Source organism: Mytilinidion resinicola (assembly GCF_010093595.1).
Source record: "Mytilinidion resinicola strain CBS 304.34 unplaced genomic scaffold BDZ99scaffold_3, whole genome shotgun sequence".
Taxonomy (NCBI): domain Eukaryota; kingdom Fungi; phylum Ascomycota; class Dothideomycetes; order Mytilinidiales; family Mytilinidiaceae; genus Mytilinidion; species Mytilinidion resinicola.
In genome coordinates this window covers 923,884-944,717 of record NW_022985439.1, presented here as the reverse complement: position 1 = coordinate 944,717, position 20,834 = coordinate 923,884, and the positions used below count along the sequence as shown (strand labels likewise).

Below are 20,834 nucleotides of genomic sequence, written 5' to 3'. Positions count from 1 at the left end.
AATTCTATTAGAGCGTTACAATTTAGCAATGTTGTTGGGGTTTTTAAGAAACCGTGCACGAGGTGGTAGCGTGCACGAGCCGGTCGCCACTTCTAGCCCAAGGTGAAGAGCTTCTATCTTCTTTACAATCCTGAAAACATATTAAAGCAACCCAAGCAGTGGTAGACAGGTGTACACACGAGACAGCTTGTTCTAGAATTATTGTGCCACCATTTCCATACCCCACGTGCCTGGGTAAGGGATTGTTGGTTATTATTGGGTCAATATCTCCAGTAGTACTCTAACCTGGAAGAGTAGGATGCTGCATTATTCTTGCAGTGATCCGATTTCCTTCACCATCCACATCCCTTATTCATCAAGAAGAACTAATTCTCATTCATGACCAAACTCCACAATAATCGGCACTAGAATCATGCCACCCTTCAAGAACCCTTTTCGGACTGCGCCACCTGGGACATGGCCAACCAATCCTCAACCTTTCCCTTTGCCTTTAAGTCCACCACACAAAACTGCGCCGGTCCCATCTCCCCTTGCCCATTGACAACCTTCGGGAGCTTTTCTAGCCCCGCCACCTCCCTAACCTTCTCCGCGTTCTCCAGCAATCCCCCCAATCGAAATACGAACGCCTGCTCCTGCCTCCCGTCCGCAGTAGTAATCGTGATGGTCGCCGACTGCTCCTTCAACACCTTCCCAAGGCCCAGCGCATGCTCGTAGCTCTCGCGATCATGACCAGCTGCTTCGCGGGAGGGGCGTACGAGCTCCCAGTGAGTGTCGGAGATGCGGGTGCGGGATAGGTCGAGGCGTTGGGCGGTGATGAGCTGGAGTGCTTGCTTACGGTCGTAGTGGAAAAGACGTTGCCAGCGGGCGATAGTGTCGGGAGATGGGTATGTGGAGGCTGCTTGAGCGTCTGTGGACAAGGCAGCGTCGGCGAGACGGTTCAATTCTGCGAGGGGGTCGAGATCGAAGTCTGACATGGTGTGGAAGGTGTATTTGTGGTACGGAAAGGTTTGTAGTAGATCACAACAGAGCCCCTTCGAACGTCCGATCAGAGGTGAGAAAGCGAAGAGAGAAGTGTCAGATCCTGGTGCTTCTTCACATAGCCTTGGTAGTGTCGAAGGGATCGAATTGTCCTTTCAGGTATGGCAGGAATCTGGTCAGAGCATTTTGGAAAGTGCGGTCAAGTCTGAAGTACGTTGGAACGGGATGGGCTTTGCATTATGCCTTCAAACTCAAGGTGTTAGAGGCATGACTATATAAATTTGGAATGTGACTGTGAGAATGCCTAGGTAAGCTCAAGTTGGATGAGTCATGCAGTCAGTCGTCATGCCACTGGAAACAGTCATTGCAGATGAATCACCAGAAGGTTTCAATTGGCCTTACATGCGTTCGAGTTGGGACGAGAGATCTATCGCGGCCCTTTCTATGGAGGGGACGTGACAGCTTTGGAATGCCTTGAGTATACCTTGGACCTCTTCAGCTTGCAAACACAGCTCCACCCACCACACAACTATCACTCGAAAAACCGAGTGCCCGGTCCAGGAATTCCCGTACGTTCCACCACCGGGTCTTTTTGTTACACACGCTAATATCCGTCAGAGGCACGATGGCGGCGCAGAGCCCACCAGATCCTCGTGTTCCTCCCGACAGAGCTATCAGGTGAGTCAATTCAAATCCATTTGCAGCTGCTTGAGGTCCGTCAACAGAACTTCAGAGCTCCACGCAAAATGTTGGAGGGCGTTACTCACTAGTAGCAGCGTCAACGGCCCTATGATCGCAGTAATCGTCGGCGACGGGGACGAAAAGACTACATTCTACATCCACGAAGAGCTGATTTGCACCCATTCTAATTTCTTCAAGAATGCTATGAAGCCGGAGTGGGCTGAGATGCGAAGCGATCCACGTTCTGTTCACTTAACCGACGACGACGCCGAGGTATTCCGAATCTACATGCAATGACTCTATGTCAAGCACCTACCCGTTAGAGTCGATGAGAAAAGCAGCGAGGAATATGACCAGCTCGCGAAGGCATATGTTTTAGGCGAGAAGATTATGGACGATGGGTTCCAACAAGGTATATTTGATGCCATAATTGCGAAGTCGGCAGTGCTTGTGCAGGTTGGGGAGGGTCGGACTCGATATATGCCTGACTTTAAGGCAATTCAGATTATCTATGAGGGCACGCCCGAAGGCTTTCCTGCCAGACGCCTTGTTGTGGACTTCTATTCATGGGAAGCCTCTGAAAGCTGGTTCGAAAACCTCACCGTCAATCCATATCCGGCGGATTTCTTATTCGACGCAATGATACGCCTGGCATCCGTCCGAGAGAAGCTAGCTACGGATAAACCATAGGTTAAGTCGCCTGAGAAGTATCGCAAAGGCGGCGAGAAGAGGGATAGCGGCGAGGATAGCGAGGCGAAGACCTGTGACAGCAAAAATGGCGTGGAAAAGAACACCAATGCATAGTTCACCGACGTCTAGCAGGAGGAAGCGGATGCATTGCTGACTGGTTTTTGTCGACGGGGTGAGGTTTAGAGGTGGCATGAGATACTCAGCGACTCTCTGAGCGGGTAGATAGATCCGTGCGACCTGGTGCTAAATCAATCACGTCCAAGTGCTGGAAGTGGGTCGAAGCAGCCTTGACGGTGTCGTGAAGCTGTCCGAAGACCATGAGTGTCTACCTCCTGGTGAATTGAGCATGAGTGTCTACCTCATGGTGAATTGAGAGCTCTGAGCGGGAATATATAACAATATGAAGTTGCTGACCTTTGAATACCTCATCCCACAACCACACTACAACACAACTCCGTTTCCACAGGCACCACCAAGGCATAATGGCGGAAAGCGCGCCCAAAACGACTCCCCCCAGTTCTCGTGTCCCTTGTGACAAGGCTATCAGCAGCATCAACGGACCGACAATCGCCCTTATCATCAGCAGCGATGACACAACAACTTTCCATGCTCACGAGGGGCTCATCTGCGCCAGTTCACTGTCCTTAAGAAACGCAATGAAGCCAGAACGGGCCGAGATGCGAGACGACCCTCGTTCAGTTGACATGCCGGAGGACGACGCGGACACTTTTCGGACTTATATGCAGTGGCTCTACTTCAAGCATCTGCCTGTTGGCAATGATGAAGGGCATGCAGAAGGATACGTTCAGCTCGAAAGCGTACGTTCTAGGAGAAAGATTGGCGGACGATGGGTTCAAAATAGCTGTCTTGAAAGCTATTATTGCGAGATCAGACACCAAGATCGGAGAAGACAAGCACAGACAGTACCCTACCAAAGCAGCTGTCAACATCATCTACAACGGTACGCTTGAGGGATCACCTGCGAGGCGTCTCCTTGTGGACTTCTGGACATGGGTTTCCCAGGAGAGTTGGACCAAAAACGCTACCTTCGACATGTATACGGCTGTATTCCTGTTTGATGTGATGAGATCGCTGTCTATCAAGCGTAAACACCCTCAGGGTGAGAAACCATGGCTCAAGTCACCTGAATCATATGGCAAAGACGGAGCTAAGGAGGAAGCTAACGATACAGAGTAGGGCAAATTGGGGTGGGTGGGGAGGCACGGAGAAGGCATGACGACGCCTTTGCTGGTTACTAGGGAACTTACAGTACTAGAGTGGTAGCTGTACAGACAGTTGCTACTGCTTGAGGCGCCTCGGCACATTCTGAAAAATCAGTCCATACTTCTCTGACACACCTTCTCGTCGAGATAGCATCTTCGGAGTTGACTGGCCAAGTTGTAGCACGATTACGAAGCTGTACACTACCTGCTGCTGCTTGGGGCGCTTCAATATATTATTCAAAATCTGTCCACACATCTTTATTACTCCAGTGCTCTGCAATCGCTGCATAATGAGTCCTTGAGCGTTAGTTATTGTATATGTGTCTAGATAGGTAGGCTCTTTTGGCACTGTCTGACCTGCTTCAGCCCATTATCAAAAGTTCCAACGAGACCGTTTAAACAGTGTGAAAGTCTTGCGAGCCACCTCAGACAGCGCCATCCTGCAGAGTTGTGCGTGTATTTTCGTATGCCGAGACCTGTTAATATTGGAAACTTACTTCATGACATCCACCATTTGACCTTACCTAGGTAGACTGTTTTGGCGCTGTCTGACGTGCTCCAACCTATTTCTAAAAGCTCGATCGAAACGGTTTGAACAGTGTAAAAGACTTGCGGGGCCGCCTCAGACGGCGTCATCCCGCAGAGCTATGCGCGCCAGGCGGAACACACCTACAGCTGGTGAAGTGAAGTTTTGGCGCGGACCTCGTGGATTCAAAAGTCGACTCCTCACTTCCGCGACTCCACAACACACCGCCAACGATATCGCCAGGATGGTGTCGAAAGGTACTAAACGCAAACGCCTAGCGACTGAAGACGATCCTTGCATCTCTGTCGATGAAGCTATTTGATATGTTCCTTAGATCAGATAGTGGCGAGGGGAGTTACCTGGCTTTTTCCTGTCTCTCCCTTTGGTTGCTGATTAAGTTTCGCAAATGTACTAATTGCCGCAGCCTAAGCGGCCAAACAATTTCGGTTGTCGTTGGCGGTGGCGAGAAATGGTGGAATTCAGCATCCACGAAGATCTTATCTGTGCGAGCTCTCATTTCTTCAGAAACGCCCGGAAGAAGGAGTGGGCTGGAACATAAGAAGATCCAAAGAAGATCAAGCTGCTTGAAGACGACCCTAACACTTTCCGATGCTACACGCAATGGTTGTGCCGCGAAACCATACCCATCCGGAACGACAATCCTTCCTGCAAAGACATCATACTGGAGCACATGAAGCTGGTAAAAGCATACATCCCAGGGGAAAAAACTGATGGACGACGCGTTCAAGAACGCGGTTCTTCGTGGAATGGTTGCTACATCTAAAATCGTCGCTTCTAACATCAAGTTCAATCACATGCCAGGCTCTGACACGGTCCATGCGCTGTATGAAGGTACACCGGAACGCTCACAGGCTCGACTTCTTTTTGTGGACTTCTACACTTGGTGCGCCTATGAGGGCTGGGAGTGGCATTTGCGGAATTGTCCAGCAGAGTTCTTGACTAACTTGGCAATATCCTTTGCGAAGAACAGACCTAGACCAGCGGGAAAAAAGCCTTGGGAAGAGTCATTGGAGAAGTACTTGAAGGAGATTAAGGCCGACTCTTAGTCCGAGGACCCGGGTATCTGCCAGAGAATGGTCAATAGCTACCACAATAGATGGCTAGCTCCTCGGCGGGGTGTGAAGAGGGTTGGGTGTGAGTCTGGGATGGTCATACAAGGCCAACCTCATGGACATCATGTAGCAAAGTGGCATGTCCTACAGTGCCTTGCCATAGATATCCGTACACTTTCCTGCCACTGTCTGTGGGGCTCCAACGTAGTAATAGAAATTGGGGGCAGCGGATACACTTCCAATCTGTGTACACCCTGTTGGCACTGTCTGAGGTAGCCTCACAAGGTTAGTGGCCGCCTAAAATGCCAGATTCCTCCCTTATTCGGAATGCTGGAAATACTATGAAGCTCCTCGCACAGCGGTAAACAAGTGTACGGATTTCAATGACGAGGCATTGTACATCATGACTATGTCTCTTGCAGGTTCTCCAATTGAGCTTTTGTTTATGCTAATGGGACTGGAAGCATTTTAGGCGTGGAGTGTGTTTTAGACCTTGGGAGGCTTGCTGATATAGGGTTGAATCCATACCATCGGCTGCTGTCACGGCAAGAATCGTGAATGTCCTTCGATCATGTGGCTGCGGCAGTTTGTTGTGCTTGTTGAGCCTGAGACTGGATATGAATTATCTGTTTTCGATAATTAGCTAGGTTGCCTCAACACGCTGATGTCTATGCGTACCTCCGCCTTCAGCTTCTCCGCTCGCTGTTGAATGTCTACGATTTGCTTCTCGAACCGTTTGCTTCGTCCAATATTAATAACTATGACCTCAGCATTGACATATCCTGCAGAAACTCACATCTCCTTGTCGATGAACTCTAATCGTCCATCCACAGCCATCACCGCTTCGGTCTTGTCTTGTTTCAGGAGTACTGGGCCGATTTGCTTGTATATGTTTGCATCATCGTCGAGTTTGGCGAACTCCTGCAAGCATTTGTGAGACCCCCGGACTCTTGTAACGCTGATATGTGAGATTAACCTTCTGGACGCCCGTGTTCTCCTGCTGCTGCGATTCTAGCTTCTGGCGCGCATCGATAGCGGACGAAAGCTCTGCACGATTATCAGCTCGCCGACAAACGTTGTGTAATGCAGACATGATTCGACATACCTCCCTGAATCTTCTGGTAGTCGTCGGAAAGCTCCTGCAGCTTCTTCTGTGTGTCACCCATGCTGAGAGTGGATGTTGAAACAAAGTGGTCGTCTGGCAGAGATCCATGAATCGCGTTGCTTTGCCTTGGCGCGGGGTGTGGAACATCGCTGTGATGTCGGTGGTGGAGGGCAATCCCAGCTCTATCAACAACAATCGCATTCTCTTCCCGAGCGACATTCACAATTTGCGCCATAGGACAACGCTATATCTAGAATAACTTCTGCAGACCTCCCAGGACCCTACCTCTTATTCGCCTCGATTGAGGCTTTGCCCCGCCAAAAGCGTCTCCGCGCGTGGTCCCGCTTCAAGGCCACCACCCTCCGCGCAACCGTACTCCCTACACCTACGATTCGAGAGTTCTCTTCAAAACACATACACTTGCTCCTGTTTGGGAGGCCTTTGCAGTCAACATGAGCAATACAGACTTCCTGGGGCGGGCGATAGAGTCGGTGAAGAAGGCGATCGAGACGGATACTGCTGGGGAGTACGAGAAGGCATACCAGATGTATTACTCGTCCTGTGAGTCAATATGGACATTACGAAGAATTATGCGATAGTTTGGAACTAACTATCTACAGTGGAGCTCTTTATGCTCGCCTTAAAATGTTAGTGGCCCTCACTTTCGATACTAGCACTATCCTAATCGCATATCGTAGGGGAGAAGAACGCCAAGTCGAAGGAGATGATACGGGCGAAGGTGGCCGAATACATGGCACGAGCAGAGAAGTTGAAGACACACCTAGAAGACAACGACAAGGGGAATCGCAAGAAGCCGAGTGCTGTGGGCGTGAATGGGAAGGTCTCCGCTGGAAGTGGGAAGGGAAAGTGAGTCTAACTGGGATCGTTAGAGCTACTATATCCTCGGGGGGGTGCTGATATGTTACTCTTAGGGGCGATGACGAAGACGAAGAGCAGGATCCCGAATCCAAGAAGCTTAGAAATGCACTTCAAGGTGCTGTCCTCTCAGAAAAGCCAAACATCAAGTGGGAAGATGTCGCAGGTCTAGACGCAGCAAAGGAGGCACTGAAGGAGGCTGTCATATTACCCATCAAGTTTCCGCATCTTTTCACCGGCAAGCGTCAACCATGGAAAGGTATACTGCTCTACGGACCACCTGGTACGGGTAAGAGTTATCTGGCAAAAGCTGTGGCAACGGAGGCGAACAGCACGTTTTTCAGTGTCAGCAGTTCCGATCTGGTCTCGAAGTGGATGGGAGAGAGTGAACGGTAAGCATTATATTCTACCCTATGAATTACTTCGCTGAACATGTTGTAGGCTGGTAAAACAGCTGTTTGGTATGGCACGAGAGAATAAGCCTTCCATCATCTTCATCGACGAAATCGACGCTCTGTGTGGACCCCGAGGAGAAGGCGAGTCGGAAGCGTCGAGACGTATCAAGACGGAACTACTAGTTCAAATGGACGGCGTGGGCAAGGACTCAAAAGGTGTCTTGATTCTTGGCGCAACGAACATCCCGTGGCAACTTGACGCCGCTATCCGTCGTCGTTTCCAGAGACGTGTACATATCAGTCTCCCAGACTCCCCAGCTCGGAGGAAGATGTTCGAGCTTGCGGTGGGCAATACCCCTTGCGAGTTAGCTCAGCACGACTACGCGAAGCTGGCCGAATTGAGCGAAGGATACTCTGGTAGCGACATAAGTATCGCAGTTCAGGATGCGCTTATGCAACCCGTCCGTCTCATCCAGACAGCGACGCACTACAAGAAGGTAAACACGCTCTCTTGATACCTCAGCAATTCATCTAGCTAACAATACGACTTAGGTCTCGGTGGAAGGCGTGGAAAAGTGGACGCCATGTTCTCCAGGCGACAGGGGAGCGGTGGAGAAGTCCTGGACAGAGATAGAGTCGGATGAATTACTGGAGCCAGCGCTGAAAGTGAAGGATTTCATCAAAGCTATCAAAGCTTCAAGGCCGACTGTGAGCAAGGAGGATCTAGACAGGAATGCTGACTGGACTAAGGAGTTCGGTAGCGAAGGTGCTTAGGCATTGTTTACACAGGAGGAAAGACTACTTTTTGGTTCTGGTGTATTGCTTCGATGATATGTATGAATTTGAGCGGGCTATTGGCGTCTTGGCGACAATACAGTATTCCGAAAATCGATAGCTGGAATGCTACACTCTCTTCGCGATCTTCGATGGGTGGCAACCGTTCATTGACTAAGCTGTGGCACGCGTGAAGCTCTCAATGATATTCGCGTCCATTGATCGACCGCGTTGCCGAAGTATCACGACATCAGCCCATGGACCTGCAGGGCCGTTTCATGAACAGCAGTCGCAAATCAGCCTTTCCTCATCGCGCAAAATCCATAGTCCAATACTGCAGACTGCACCTTAGGTTGAGCAATGACTTCACCTAGTTATTAATACTCTCCTAAAACATATCAATCTATCAAAGTCATTGAAGATGTCGTTGCTTCGAACCACTCTGCTGACGTTGGCTTGCGGGCTCTCATTCTCTAATGCTCTTCACAACCACGATGGAGCCTCACAGAAACTCGAGGGCCTTCGTACAGGCTCAAAGAAGGTAGCGGTCATCGGTAAGCTCCATTCTGTTCCTTGGACCCAGCCTGTTAGCTCGGGAGCCTCATAGCACCTCCGAGACCCCCGCGTCACCCGTCGAGCTCTGAATTGACTCCAAGACAGGTGCCGGAGCTGGCGGAGCATCTGCAGCATACCATTTACGACAAAACGCCCTCGAACGCAACCTCGACGTCGACATCACCGTCTTCGAACGCTCTCCCTATGTGGGGGGCCGTTCCACCACCGTCTACGCCTGGGACGCCCCCAACGTCCCCATCGAGCTCGGCGCCTCTATATTCGTATCTGTGAACAGCATTCTTGTTGATGCTGTCAACAATTTCAACCTGTCCATCGATAACAAGGACTCGTTGCGCACAGCAGATAGCCCCGAGTTGGGCATCTGGAACGGAGACGAATTTGTGTTGCAGACACCAGCGCACAATGGGTGGTGGGACATCGCGAAGCTATTGTGGCGGTACGGGCTAGCGCCTATCAAGACGAACAGGCTTATGAAGTCGACGGTGGGGAAGTTTTTGAAGTTGTACGAGGAACCACAGTTCCCATTTGCGTCGCTCACGGACGCGGTGTATGATGTGGGGTTGGCGCCTGTCACGGCTAGCACGGGAGAACAGTACCTGAAGGAGAATGGGATTGGGGTGAAGTTTGCGGACGAGGTTATTCAGGCAAGGTATGTCTGCGTATGGGCCTCGGGAAGTCATGTGTGTGACAGATTGATAGCTGATACCGTAAAGCACTCGAGTCAACTATGCTCAGAACCTTCCTCTCATACACGGCTTGGAGACCATGGTCTGTATGGCCACCGATGGCGCTATGGCTGTGGAGGGCGGTAACTGGCAGATCTTCGATAACATGGTCCAAGCCTCGAAAGCGGACGTACGATTGAACACTACCGTCCAAACCATCTCGAAGCAAGCCGACGGCACCTACATCCTGAAGTCCGCATCTGTCTCAAATGAGGAAGCCTCAAACGCCGGAGAAACGTTTGACGACATCGTCCTCGCCACCCCCTATCAATTCTCTAGCATCAAGTTCTCTCCCGAGCCAGAACACACTCCGGACACCATCCCTTATGTTCGCCTCCACGTGACCCTCTTCGCATCTCCACTCACCCTCAGTCCTAAGGCCTTCAACCTGGCACCAAGTGCCATTGTTCCCACTTTTATCCTCACTACTCTCCCACCTGACGAATCTGTTGGCACCGATCCCAACGGTGTTGGCAAACCCGGCTTCTTTAGCATCAGCAATGTTGCCGAATCTTGGAACCCCACCACCGGTGCTCCAGAATACATCTACAAGATCTTCAGCCCCGCTCGCATCAACTCAACCTTTTTGTCGCATATCCTCGGCACTGCCCCACCTGACCAGGAAGTCGAGGAGCTGGGCCAAGGCTTTGTAAGCTGGATATACAGAAAGGAGTGGGACAGCTATCCATATGAGTACCCGCGCGTCACTTTTGAGGAGATTAAGCTCGATGAGGGGCTGTGGTATACGAGTGGGATAGAGTCATTCATCAGCACGATGGAGACGAGTGCTCTGATGGGGAAGAACGTTGCTGGGCTGATTGTGGATGCATGGGCGAAGGCCGAGGCCAATGGAGAGAAGAAAGTAGAAGGAAAGCCAATGCCGAAACCCAAGGGCGGACCGGCTAAGATTCAGGCTATTCTAGAGGCGAGTAAGGAGAGGGAGAAGGAGAAGGCGGTTGAGGAGGGGCAAGACTTGTGAATTGGTTTACACCTGCGGGCAGGATGCAGATGGTTTTCGCGGCACGGTACATAGTTCCTTAACACTTGGGTGTTCTTAGCATTAATGATTAAAGCACGGAGTTATGAAGATTGAACGTCACATAAACTGTCACATGCGGGTGCGTCAGTGAGAGCGTCTGGCGGCTATTGTCTGCTAGCGAAAGTGAAATAGTTTAAGAGAGAATTGCTGAGGGTGAACATGGTGTATTAAAGGTCCTCTCCCTAATTTAGAAGTACTCTGGCCGATTCTTTACTGGTTACGTGTCGTCTTAGTGGTGATGTAAAACAACCCACCCCGGGCACAGCCGACGCGACCTTGGAAGAGCTGTCGTGGCTTCAACACCTCCGCCTACGCCACTTCACCAAACACCATCATCCGACCACTTCTGTGCGCAGTGAGGCCGTGCCTGGCTTTCTGATGGAGCTTATCTGCCTCTCTTTTGCTTGACGGTCCTAATTCCCGCCTGCACCATGATGTCGCGATACACGATATACGTCGGAGTAAGCGGCAGCTCCCCTCAATAGCTGAATAGCTCTCTCATTCAGTTGACGCTAACAATATCAATATCTAGGTCTCCACACTCCTAGCAAATGCTGTCCTCTTCCGCGCGTACTACGAGCGCCCCAACTTCTACTCCGCCGCCGTCTACATATCACAAAGCAATGGCTCGCTCATGCTCCTGGTCAATCTCGCCCTCATATGCTGTCTCAGCTTTGGGTATGGCCTCCAAAGGCTCCTCTATGGCCCTCTCCGCCCCATCGAAACCGAACAACTCTATGACAAAGCCTGGTTCGCAGTTAGCGAGACACTGCTGGCAATGACTATATTCCGAGATGATATAGGGTTCTCATTCTTTGTCATGTTCCTATGCCTCCTCGGCGGCAAGGTCTGGCAATGGATTGGGGAAGGTCGCGTGGAATTCTTGGAGCAACAACCGCCCGCTAACCCCCGCCTCTTCCACTCCCGGCTCTCAGTGTCCTTGTTGTTGTCGGTGGTGTTTGACGTCTTTATGATGCAGTATTGCATTGATACTATACTGCGAGAAGCGCGTCCCGGAATGATGGTTATGTTTGCTTTCGAATATGCGCTCCTCGCCATTGTCTCGGTCTCTACACTCCTCCGATATGTCCTATCACTCGTCGAAATGTTGGTCATCCACCGCCAGACTAAGGCCAGGGACGAGGCTCAGAGATTGGCGACAGCAGAGGCGCAACGACAGGTACAAGCCGGTGCAGATGGACAAACGGGCACCGACGCCAATGTTCAGGCTGTTGTTGAAGAGGATGATGACGATGACGACGAGGATGTTCCTGGATGGGAAGAAAAGGGTCGTTGGGTTTTCTACCTTGATCTAACTACTGGTGAGTGTGGTCTGCCTTGTCGACCCGGTGCACGTGGCTTACGGTTGAACAGATTTCATCAAGTCAGTGGTGTACTGTGGCTTCTTTACGATTCTCATAGCATTCCACGGAATACCCATTCATATCATGCGCGACCTCTTCTTCACTATTCGATCATTCATCAAAAGGATCCACGACTTCATGCAATACCGGAACGCAACAAAAGATATGAACGCTCGTTATCCAGATGCGACGGTCGAGCAGCTTGCCAATGAGAACACTTGCATCGTCTGCCGTGAGGAGATGCGACCATGGGTTGAGCCTGGCGCAGAAGGAGCTCGTCCAGGGCGACGGATGGATGAAAGACAGCGACCTAAGAAGTTACCCTGTGGGCACATCCTCCACTTCGGCTGCCTACGCAGTTGGCTCGAAAGACAACAAGTTTGTCCAACTTGTAGGCGGCCGGTCCTTGCTGAAGCGAATACGCCGCGTGCTCCACAAGCGAATCAAGGTAATGCAGGAGCTCAAGGGAACCAAGCGCAGCAGAATCCGCCGAACGACTTACAAAATTTCTTCAACAGGATAGGAGGCCGACCGGCCAACCAACCGCAAAACGGACAGAACGGACAACCAGGGGCACAAGTCATTCGAGCGAACAATGTGCGAACATGGAATCTCGGGCCATTCAGATTAGTGATTGGGAATATGGCTGTTCCCGCAGCAGCCAACAATGCTCAGAACCGAGCGCCAACACAGCAACACAACGCGCAGTTGAACAACCTCGTACACCAAGGCCAACCGATAAATGGCATGCTTGGTGTAAACAACGGCGACGTTCAAACAGACATTCTGCGTATCCAGGAGAACATCATCAATTCTATTCGGCAGCTTCATGCCCAGCATGGCCAGCTTGAGCAATTGCAAGCCCTACTCGCGCAGCTTCACACGCTTCAGCAGGCGACTGGTGGGCCGGCGAACGTCCAACTCCCCAATGTCCAGCCCTTGAACGCAAATTGGGGTCCAGCAGGAGCTCAACGGGCGTATCTCCCTGTGGAAGGACAAGCAGCAATGGGACCCGGTCATGCGGATCTCCCAGGAGGACTCACACTTCCACCAGGATATACTTTGCGACGGATGGTGCCGGTGCCAACTCCCACTGAGGCACCGAGCACGCTGGCATCTCCGGCGCCGCAGAGGGCACCCTCGGACCACATTCGACGTGCACTTTATCCTGAAGCTCATCAGAACAACGGTCAGCAAAATAACCAGGGATCCCGGGCAACTAGTCCTGGTGTTACTGGAACAACCCAGAACACGTCTCCTAGTACTACAGCTAATGCGGACGGGCCGGCTCAGGGCACGCATTCCGGGTTTGTGCCGTCGGGTTGGAGCTTTGGCAATACATCTGCTGCTAGTGGTCAAGCCGAGGGCTCGTCGAGCAGCGCTGCTCAAACTGCTCCTCGTCAGGCTACAGTGGAGGACTCGGAGGATCGAAATGACTGATGAAGAATTGGGTTTCATTTGGGTTATTTGTATTCGGGCACTTTGGCATAGCGAGGCGTTGGGGTTTACCGCAGGTGGTTTCTTTCAGGATCCTCAGGGCTGTAGAATAGCAATTTTAGGACACCGCACGCACGGTGTCTATTTTCCTTCACCGTCTCGTTTCAACGATTCACACAACGTGAGTCACCGAGCAACTTGACTCGTGGGAGGAGCTCCAGGACGTCTATCCGAGGAAGCCAGCAAGCCGGAATAAATCTAGCGTCTTGAAGTCCTCTCGCGCCATTGAGAGATCGTCGAAGCTGCAAGCTTCACTCCTCCTGCGCTCCTCTCCCCCGAGGAGGCCACAACCTCACCCTCAGCACCTACAGCGATGAAACAAGCTGCAATGCAATGCACGAGCCCTTCTACGCTCTCACCACTAACACACTTGCCCACACTCAACCCCACGATAAGGAAAACCCGTCGCGCCTCCGATACGTCCACGTACAAAAATCCCCGTGACTCCGAGCTGCAGCCGGGCCCATAACAGGGCCACCCAGGCCCTGTTTCTAGCGTGTCCTGGCGTCCCAGTGGTGCGCCGGGCCCGCCATCCCCAGCGACGCGGGCGGCCACTCAGCGGCCACGACCGCCCAAAACCGCGGCGGCTACAGGCGCGCTGGGTGACTCCAACGAGGGCAATGCAGGACAGGCACCGCGGCCGCTTCGAGGCTGGAGGGCTATGTATGCCCGCCGGGGCCCGCCTGCTGGAGGACGTGTAGATCTCTCTCGCTTTGTCTCTCTCTTCCTTCGTAAATATTGTCATATCGTTGTTTTTTGCTTGCGTTGTGGCTTTTGAAGATGGCGCATCACCAGGACGTCTCGAACTGCGTCAACTCGATCGTGCATGCGTTTACCGATGGGTTTGCCGTGTTCCGCCGGCTGCGGGAGAAGCGGCGCAGGAAGAAGAGTCGGAAAGCCGGTGCTGGTGCTGGGGGCGTGCGGCCAGATGCGCGCGCGGGAGCGGAGTTGCGGCTCAGTAATTCGCTGAGGAAGGGGCCAGCGGATATTCAGACGCAGTATGAGCGGAATTATGGGGTTGTGGGGGAGAGGTTTGCGAAGGGGGATGGTTAGTTGATGCTTTTCTCTATAACCTCAACCTCAATTTCGATCTCGGTGTGCAATGTCATGAGAGTATTGGAATCGGGAAGGTAGCTAATGTGGATGTTTGGAATAGCAATTGCTCACGCCTCCCTCGCCGAAACCCTCCTCAAGCTCAACACCGGCCTCGTGGGCATCATAGCCTCGTTTCTGAATCATGACCGCAAGGAGACTCTGGATCTGGACTATAAGTCGCTGACGAATTTGTCGGATGCGTCGAGGGCGGAGGCGATTGATACGCTCAATTTGCTGTACCAGCGGCTGTCGCAGTCGAATGTGGCGCTGTATCAGCCGAAACCAAGCTGTCCGCGATGCGGGAGCTTGAAGCACGCGAATTGCGGTGCTGTGGCTACGAGGAGTAGCAGCGAGAAGAGCAGGAAGGGCCACAAACAAGGCGGGGGTAAATCTGGGTCTACGACCACAAGCCGCTCCCGCTCCAACACGCCCACCATCACGCGCGTGCCGGTCAAGAGCTCCTCACAGACTCAACTCGCTATAGTACGGCCGCGGAATCGGAGGACGGGATCAACATCAAGCACATCCTCTGCAATCCCGTCGACAAAATCACCTTCCACTGCATCCACAGCAGTAAACACACCCCTAACCTCGCCCCTCGCATCGCCAGACTACAGAAAAGCCGATCCATTCGCGTACGCCGCGCCCCCAAGCCCTCGAGACCACCCCTCCGCCAAGCCGCCTGCAAACTCCCGCCGCAAAATGTCCTCTGCGGCCCCCGAACGACCTCAAACCTGGCCTCACGCGCCTGCTCAAACGCCCCAGCCGCCCGCCGAGAAACCAGTGAAAGCTACCACCTTCCCAGTTAGTGCTCCTACCCCTCCACCGAAACCAAAACACCTCTCCCCAGACACCACCGCCAAGCCCTTGTTAGCGATCCCGCGCCGGCTGGATAAGGCAACGCCCTCGGCGTACTCGTTCGCGTCTGACAGCACCAAGCTGGGCGAGATCCCGATGCGGAACTGGACGGTGCCGTTTGATTACGAGGTCAGTGGGCGGCTGAATGAGGAGGCGTTGGCGAGGGGGTGGCCGGTGGAGCCGCGGGAGGAGAAGGAGCGGGAGAGGCCAAGGCGGAGGTTGTTTGGGTTTTTGAGGAGGGGGGGTGGGGAGGAGTGATTTGAGTTGATCCGATTTACGAGTTTATGGGTTACGTGTTCACGATTTTGGTTATGATATTTGTGCTCGTTATCTTTGCGTTTCCTTGTTGCGTTTGGAGTTTTGCGGGATACCCTTCTTCATGAGCGCGGAGTTTAGTTGGGGTTCGGGACTGCTTTTTAGGAGACTGAGAGAGGACAGGGGAAGTGTGCTGAAGGATCTGTGCAAGTATTTCGTAGCTCATTTAGGTCTTTAAGTTCCCATTCATCCTTCCAATCCTCCATGAAGTGCAAATTAAATGCCATCGCGACACTGTTTTCTTCGTCAAGCGCTTTGAAACGGAAGCACCTCAGGCATCACCACCAGCTTCCAAAACCGCAAGGAAACAGGTCCGATTCACAGTCTCTAGCCAATACGTTCTATTTTGCCCCTCGTTCGACAGCCTTTTTGGTATCCCCTCGCTAGTAGTGTGGTTCCCGGCTCTTGTCAGTCAACATAAATCAGGTTCAAGTCTCGGTACCGCGAAGCCATTTGCTCCCTCCTATACTCAGCCCTGTCGCGGCTGCCAAGAGTTTCTTGAAGTGGTAGCAGGTCACGTGCGTAAGAAGGGGAGTCATCCTGGGTACACATGGTCGACGATCACGGTGATGTAGCTACTGGAGTCGTCGACGAGGTCGGCGGCCAGTGTGGAGTCCCGAGCGAGATTGCGGCCTTAAGCATGATTGTCGTCGGCGGCGTCGCGGTGGTCTAGAGCTTTTGTAGATCGCCAGTGTATAACATGACAATGGGGTTGGAGGGGGGATGCTGGTTGGTTGAATGTTCCCAGGTTGGAGTTTGGTGGGTTGGATATTGGCCTACACTATCGCCTGTATCACAAGCGTGGGTCAGAAATATGAGATGTCAGGATCAAATCAGACGATGGTGATGTCCTGTAGGATCCACTGCGAGCCACTTGTTTCTGATACTGGCTGCCACCAGACTCCAATTCTCTGGTACGTCGCTCCATCGGTGACAGGCTTGAGAATGATGCCTGAGACCCATGGAGTATTTTTGGGAGATGTATGTACCCCTGTTGGACTCATGATTTGGAGTAAGGTATAGGTTTCACCGACCACTACCTCCTCAGGGAAATCCAGGAAGACGTCTGGATTGCAATGAAAAGACCGGCTGTGAGAATTCAATATCGGGATTTCCTTCATGAATATTTTCTTGTGTTGAACCTGTTTCGCGAAGCCTTTCACTCTGAGCTCACCGCCGTTGACTCTCCCGTAAGGGTCGGCTGTGCTCAATTGGGTAGACACGGCTTCGATGACTAGGCGCCGAGGGAATCCTACGTCTTCCTGGGCGGATGACCATAGTAGAGTAGTGTAGCCATCAACTGAAGCCCAGGTGAAGGATGGTGCTCGGTATTCGGATGGTCTACTCAACTTTCCTGTATGAAAGGTATCCCTGAACCATAGCAATGACCTGTGAAGGTCGCTCTGCCATAGGCCGGCCAGATACTGGTCTCCAAGAATATTGTTGAAAGACGAAGCAAGTCCAGATAGAGCTGGTAGCTTATCTGCTGCATATGTCAGATCTCGCCCTGAGAACTCTGCTACGATCACGGCCCAACGACGAAGGGCACGGTCCCTCTCCCCTGCTTCTGTAGTCGGGTTTGAAGGGGTAGTCGTCCCGTTCGCTCGACTTTGAAACGAAAGGGCCTTGAAAATATCGTTTGCTCCTCTTGCGACGCCAATGAAAGGCGCCTCGCGATCATAGCTTTCCAAAGAGACAATAGAGCGACAAACCCACGTGATTTGTTCTACGTCAATTCGAATCTGCCGGCGAGGAAGAAGCATTTCTTGCAAAGTCCAGCCGCGTCGGTCCAGCGGCCACTTTTTTCCGTCGTGTTTTTGAATTATGTCCACGTTTGACTGTCTCCGAAACTGAAGTGTGCAATCTTTGCCATGGTCTGGACAGGGAACTTGTAGCTCAAGAATTAAGTGCTGCTCCCGTAGCTGGAGGAACCCAGACTCATTGGAGATAGCAGAACACGCAGAGATTGAAAGTAGCGCTCCGCTGTAGATGGTGGACATTGCCGCAGACTGCTCAGCCCAGTCTTGTATATCGTTCTGAACAATGCAAAGCGCATCGCTCCACGACTGGAGCCACCAGTCTGACCTGATGGCAGACTTTACCGCTAGTCCCCTTTTATCCATAGATATCATGACTAAGCGCATTAGCGACAAACATACCCACTCGCAACTTCTTTCCCTACAGCATCCATATATATAAAGTACTATAGCACTACTATTGCTTTAGCGTGCCTCTACGCTGCTCCCCATTAGTTTGGCTGAGGCTGTGGGGGCGGGGGTTGTGGGGATGCCTATGGTCATACTACTATTATAGAGGTAGGTAGTAGAGCCTAAAGAGGGCCCCTTAAAATCTTAGATATTTTGAAAGGGGTGTAACGTAAAGCCTTGAATTGATGCGGCCTGAGGCCTATGGCTACCGAACAAGAAGAATAAGCTAAGAAGCGAAGGGGGGGTTCCGTACGAAGGGCTGGATGTATCCCTTACACCGTTGGGGTGCAACGCCAAGCTGCACCGTGCACCAACACCGTGCCCAGATGTTCGCGAGGCATCAACAGAACATGTAAACAAACGAATTAGCTAGCTATTTGCACCAAATCAATGCCACAAAATGCCCAGAATATCCAACAACATCGACTTTGTTAAGAAGAGTGATCTACGCACCAAAAATTCGAAAAATCCACCCCCAGAGCCATGGCCCTTACCTACGTTCACTCCCCTTCCAATAGTCAACTATTGGGACCCCGGAGAAGCCTATCTGCCTCCCAGTCTTGACAGGCACGGCCCCCTACGCCTTTTCAGGCTATTCTTTACCGACAAAATGGTTGATAAGATGGTGGAGTGGACAAACCAGCATACAGAGGCTCACCCGACACCGGACGAGCGTATGCCAAAGGGGAGGCCTAGGAAGTGGCAGCCTACATACAGAGAGGAGCTGTATGCATATTTTGGCGTGGTTATTCACATGGGAATTACGGTGGAATCTGCAGTAGAGGACTACTAGGGCCCCCGGGCCTGTGGAGCAGATTACAAGGTATCGGACTATATATTAAAGGACCGTTTTAAGCAGCTAGATCGCTATATTTAATGCTTCTCTATGCCTAAGAATAGCTTCTATACAATATTCGACCGCGTAGATAAGCTCTTAGAGCACCTACGCGTACGCTGCCGCATGCACTAGAACCCCGGGCCTTACCTAGCTGTTAATAAGACTATTCAGCGCTTTACAGGCAAGGCCCCCGAGATTATTAATATATTATTAAAGCTAACGCCTAAGGGCTTTAAAATCTGGGTTCTAGCTAACTATAGCTATATTCTAGATTGGCTATAGCATGCTAAGGGCAATAAAAAAGGCCTAGTAGACCTAGATAAGTTCTTCCTTAATAAGGGCTTTATAAAGACCTAAGCTGTTGTACTTAACCTTCTTATACAGCGCAATCCGGTTACTAATAAGGTCCTCTACCCCCCTTACAAGCACGTGGTTTAGCTGGATAATTTCTTTAGCTCGGTGAAGCTCTTTAAGAGGCTCTAAGGCCTAGGAATTAGGGTAGCTGGCACTGTGCGAATAACACAAATACAGCGTAAGAAGCTAGGCGATAAGGCTATAGATATTAAGGAGGCTGTTAAGGAGAATATATAAGGTTGTATATAAGGACGGACAGCGCGCAAAAAGAAGGTGCCTGTAGAGCCCTTCTTAGTATTACTAATTAACGGAGCCAGCTAGCCTACGGAGTATAGTACGGCTAGCGTCGGCTACCTTAATATAGAATACGGTTCCTATATTTAGCCCTTACAGTTCTACGGTACGGCTACGTAAGCCTCCACACACAGGAGTATATATACGGCGTACGTAGCCTAGATAGATGCTTATCCAACATATTACTTACCTCGTTTAATGCATTGTTTCACCTCCATCCTTACTAATAGACCTTAAATTAAATTATTCTAGCCAGATTATATAGGGGAAGCTCTACGGAGCCCTTTCTAAAAGTTGCCAGGTAATGCAGTTTATATAGAAAGACGCTATAGTAGTTCTATTTATGTTTACAGTTTATAATAGTAAGTATAGCGGCTTTAATTAAGGTTGCAGAGCCTTAATACTATACTGCAGAGCCGCTAATATTATATATTGCTAGGTTAATCCAGCGTTAAGAAGCACTATAAGCAACCTGCTATAACTACTACAGGCTACACATAAACTATTAGGATATTTAGCGACAGGCCTAGAGCTTAGCTGCCTATTCCCGACCTAATTAATAAGTATAACCACTGGATAAGCGCTGTTAACCACGTAGACCAGTACCGCAGTAATTATAATATAATTTAAGTCTATAGGAAGACCTGGAAACCACTGTTCTATTTCCTGTTAGATACAGCTGTTAACAACACCTTCCTCCTCTCTACGTACAAGCCCCCGCCCGGCGACAGAGGCTTGCGCGAGCAGAGCCATAAGCAGTACCGTCGCGACCTCCAAGATGCCCTCTTCGAGTCCTCCGTTCATCCTCGCGAGCCAAATAAGACACAGAGGAGGAAGAGCACAAAGGATATTGTATGGAGGCCGGTGGAGGAGCATCAGCACAAGCGTGTGTGGCGGAAACAGGTCTTCTGCAGCGCTTGCATAGAGGCCAAGCGCCCAACTACAACACCACACCGGGCAGCTCGTAAGCCACTAGCAAATCTATCTGCGAACTCTACAATGAAGAAACGGGAGGACTCCGACGGCTGGAAGCGTCGCACAAGGCCTCCACGAACCTCGTGGGGCTGTACAGTCTGTAGAATTCCGTTCTGCACGAGAGGAACATGTTGGGGTGAACATCTGGCAAGGCTCAACACCAAGGACTAGCTACAATATCAATATATGCATAGAAATCACGGATTTGAATAACCTCAGGTCCTGTGCAGCTCCCATCACGGTGCCAAGAATCAGGTCAAACGAGAGCTTCCTATTGGCTGGATCCTTATCGATAACGTAGGACCATAGTCAACGGGAAAGGGGATACTCCTGCTCCAGGGGCAGCTCACGGGCCGCCTTTCGTACGGGCTATAGC

At 51.3% G+C, this 20,834-nt stretch overlaps 10 protein-coding genes across 10 annotated transcripts; 7 read left to right on the top strand and 3 right to left on the bottom strand.

Moving 5' to 3' along the window:
* Positions 1 to 152: 152 nt before the first annotated feature.
* On the bottom strand, positions 153 to 1,223 carry BDZ99DRAFT_458796 (uncharacterized protein). Its single transcript, XM_033719000.1, has one exon. It carries the CDS (start codon positions 972 to 974, stop codon positions 423 to 425), a length of 552 nt encoding a protein of 183 aa, XP_033581788.1. The 5' UTR covers positions 975 to 1,223; the 3' UTR covers positions 153 to 422.
* A 380-nt stretch (positions 1,224 to 1,603) lies between these two features.
* Positions 1,604 to 2,658, top strand: BDZ99DRAFT_549035 (uncharacterized protein; the record flags this gene model as incomplete). Its single annotated transcript, XM_033726944.1, has 3 exons — positions 1,604 to 1,656; positions 1,755 to 1,932; positions 1,969 to 2,658. The coding sequence occupies 3 exons, from the start codon at positions 1,604 to 1,606 to the stop codon at positions 2,347 to 2,349; spliced, it is 612 nt and encodes a 203-aa protein (XP_033581787.1). The 3' UTR covers positions 2,350 to 2,658.
* Positions 2,512 to 3,546, top strand: BDZ99DRAFT_549023 (uncharacterized protein; the record flags this gene model as incomplete). The annotated part of the gene is made up of 2 exons (XM_033726943.1): positions 2,512 to 3,167; positions 3,250 to 3,546. Exons 1-2 carry the CDS (start codon positions 2,832 to 2,834, stop codon positions 3,544 to 3,546), a joined length of 633 nt encoding a protein of 210 aa, XP_033581786.1. The 5' UTR covers positions 2,512 to 2,831.
* Positions 3,547 to 5,740: 2,194 nt separating this feature from the next.
* Positions 5,741 to 6,337, bottom strand: BDZ99DRAFT_485384 (Prefoldin beta-like protein; the record flags this gene model as incomplete). Its single annotated transcript, XM_033722708.1, has 5 exons — positions 5,741 to 5,797; positions 5,850 to 5,910; positions 5,968 to 6,092; positions 6,148 to 6,218; positions 6,277 to 6,337. The coding sequence occupies 5 exons, from the start codon at positions 6,335 to 6,337 to the stop codon at positions 5,741 to 5,743; spliced, it is 375 nt and encodes a 124-aa protein (XP_033581785.1).
* A 391-nt stretch (positions 6,338 to 6,728) lies between these two features.
* Positions 6,729 to 8,321, top strand: BDZ99DRAFT_515591 (vacuolar protein sorting-associated protein-like protein VPS4; the record flags this gene model as incomplete). The annotated part of the gene is made up of 6 exons (XM_033724985.1): positions 6,729 to 6,837; positions 6,897 to 6,923; positions 6,975 to 7,143; positions 7,209 to 7,544; positions 7,594 to 8,044; positions 8,100 to 8,321. The coding sequence occupies 6 exons, from the start codon at positions 6,729 to 6,731 to the stop codon at positions 8,319 to 8,321; spliced, it is 1,314 nt and encodes a 437-aa protein (XP_033581784.1).
* Positions 8,322 to 8,622: 301 nt separating this feature from the next.
* BDZ99DRAFT_458790 (Prenylcysteine oxidase) lies at positions 8,623 to 10,702 on the top strand. Its single transcript, XM_033718999.1, has 3 exons — positions 8,623 to 8,875; positions 8,982 to 9,546; positions 9,611 to 10,702. The coding sequence occupies exons 1-3, from the start codon at positions 8,743 to 8,745 to the stop codon at positions 10,599 to 10,601; spliced, it is 1,689 nt and encodes a 562-aa protein (XP_033581783.1). The 5' UTR covers positions 8,623 to 8,742; the 3' UTR covers positions 10,602 to 10,702.
* Positions 10,703 to 10,994: 292 nt separating this feature from the next.
* BDZ99DRAFT_408215 (uncharacterized protein) lies at positions 10,995 to 13,725 on the top strand. The gene is made up of 3 exons (XM_033716502.1): positions 10,995 to 11,122; positions 11,194 to 11,983; positions 12,036 to 13,725. Exons 1-3 carry the CDS (start codon positions 11,093 to 11,095, stop codon positions 13,463 to 13,465), a joined length of 2,250 nt encoding a protein of 749 aa, XP_033581782.1. The 5' UTR covers positions 10,995 to 11,092; the 3' UTR covers positions 13,466 to 13,725.
* Positions 13,726 to 14,165: 440 nt separating this feature from the next.
* Positions 14,166 to 15,983, top strand: BDZ99DRAFT_494712 (uncharacterized protein). Its single transcript, XM_033723331.1, has 2 exons — positions 14,166 to 14,570; positions 14,679 to 15,983. The coding sequence occupies exons 1-2, from the start codon at positions 14,303 to 14,305 to the stop codon at positions 15,731 to 15,733; spliced, it is 1,323 nt and encodes a 440-aa protein (XP_033581781.1). The 5' UTR covers positions 14,166 to 14,302; the 3' UTR covers positions 15,734 to 15,983.
* A 1,096-nt stretch (positions 15,984 to 17,079) lies between these two features.
* On the bottom strand, positions 17,080 to 17,853 carry BDZ99DRAFT_352758 (uncharacterized protein; the record flags this gene model as incomplete). The annotated part of the gene is made up of 1 exon (XM_033714541.1): positions 17,080 to 17,853. A coding segment is annotated over one exon (774 nt), but the record flags the coding sequence as incomplete, so codon positions are not given.
* Positions 17,854 to 19,826: 1,973 nt separating this feature from the next.
* BDZ99DRAFT_548987 (uncharacterized protein) lies at positions 19,827 to 20,816 on the top strand (the record flags this gene model as incomplete). Its single annotated transcript, XM_033726942.1, has 2 exons — positions 19,827 to 19,845; positions 20,157 to 20,816. 2 exons carry the CDS (start codon positions 19,827 to 19,829, stop codon positions 20,627 to 20,629), a joined length of 492 nt encoding a protein of 163 aa, XP_033581779.1. The 3' UTR covers positions 20,630 to 20,816.
* Positions 20,817 to 20,834: the final 18 nt, after the last annotated feature.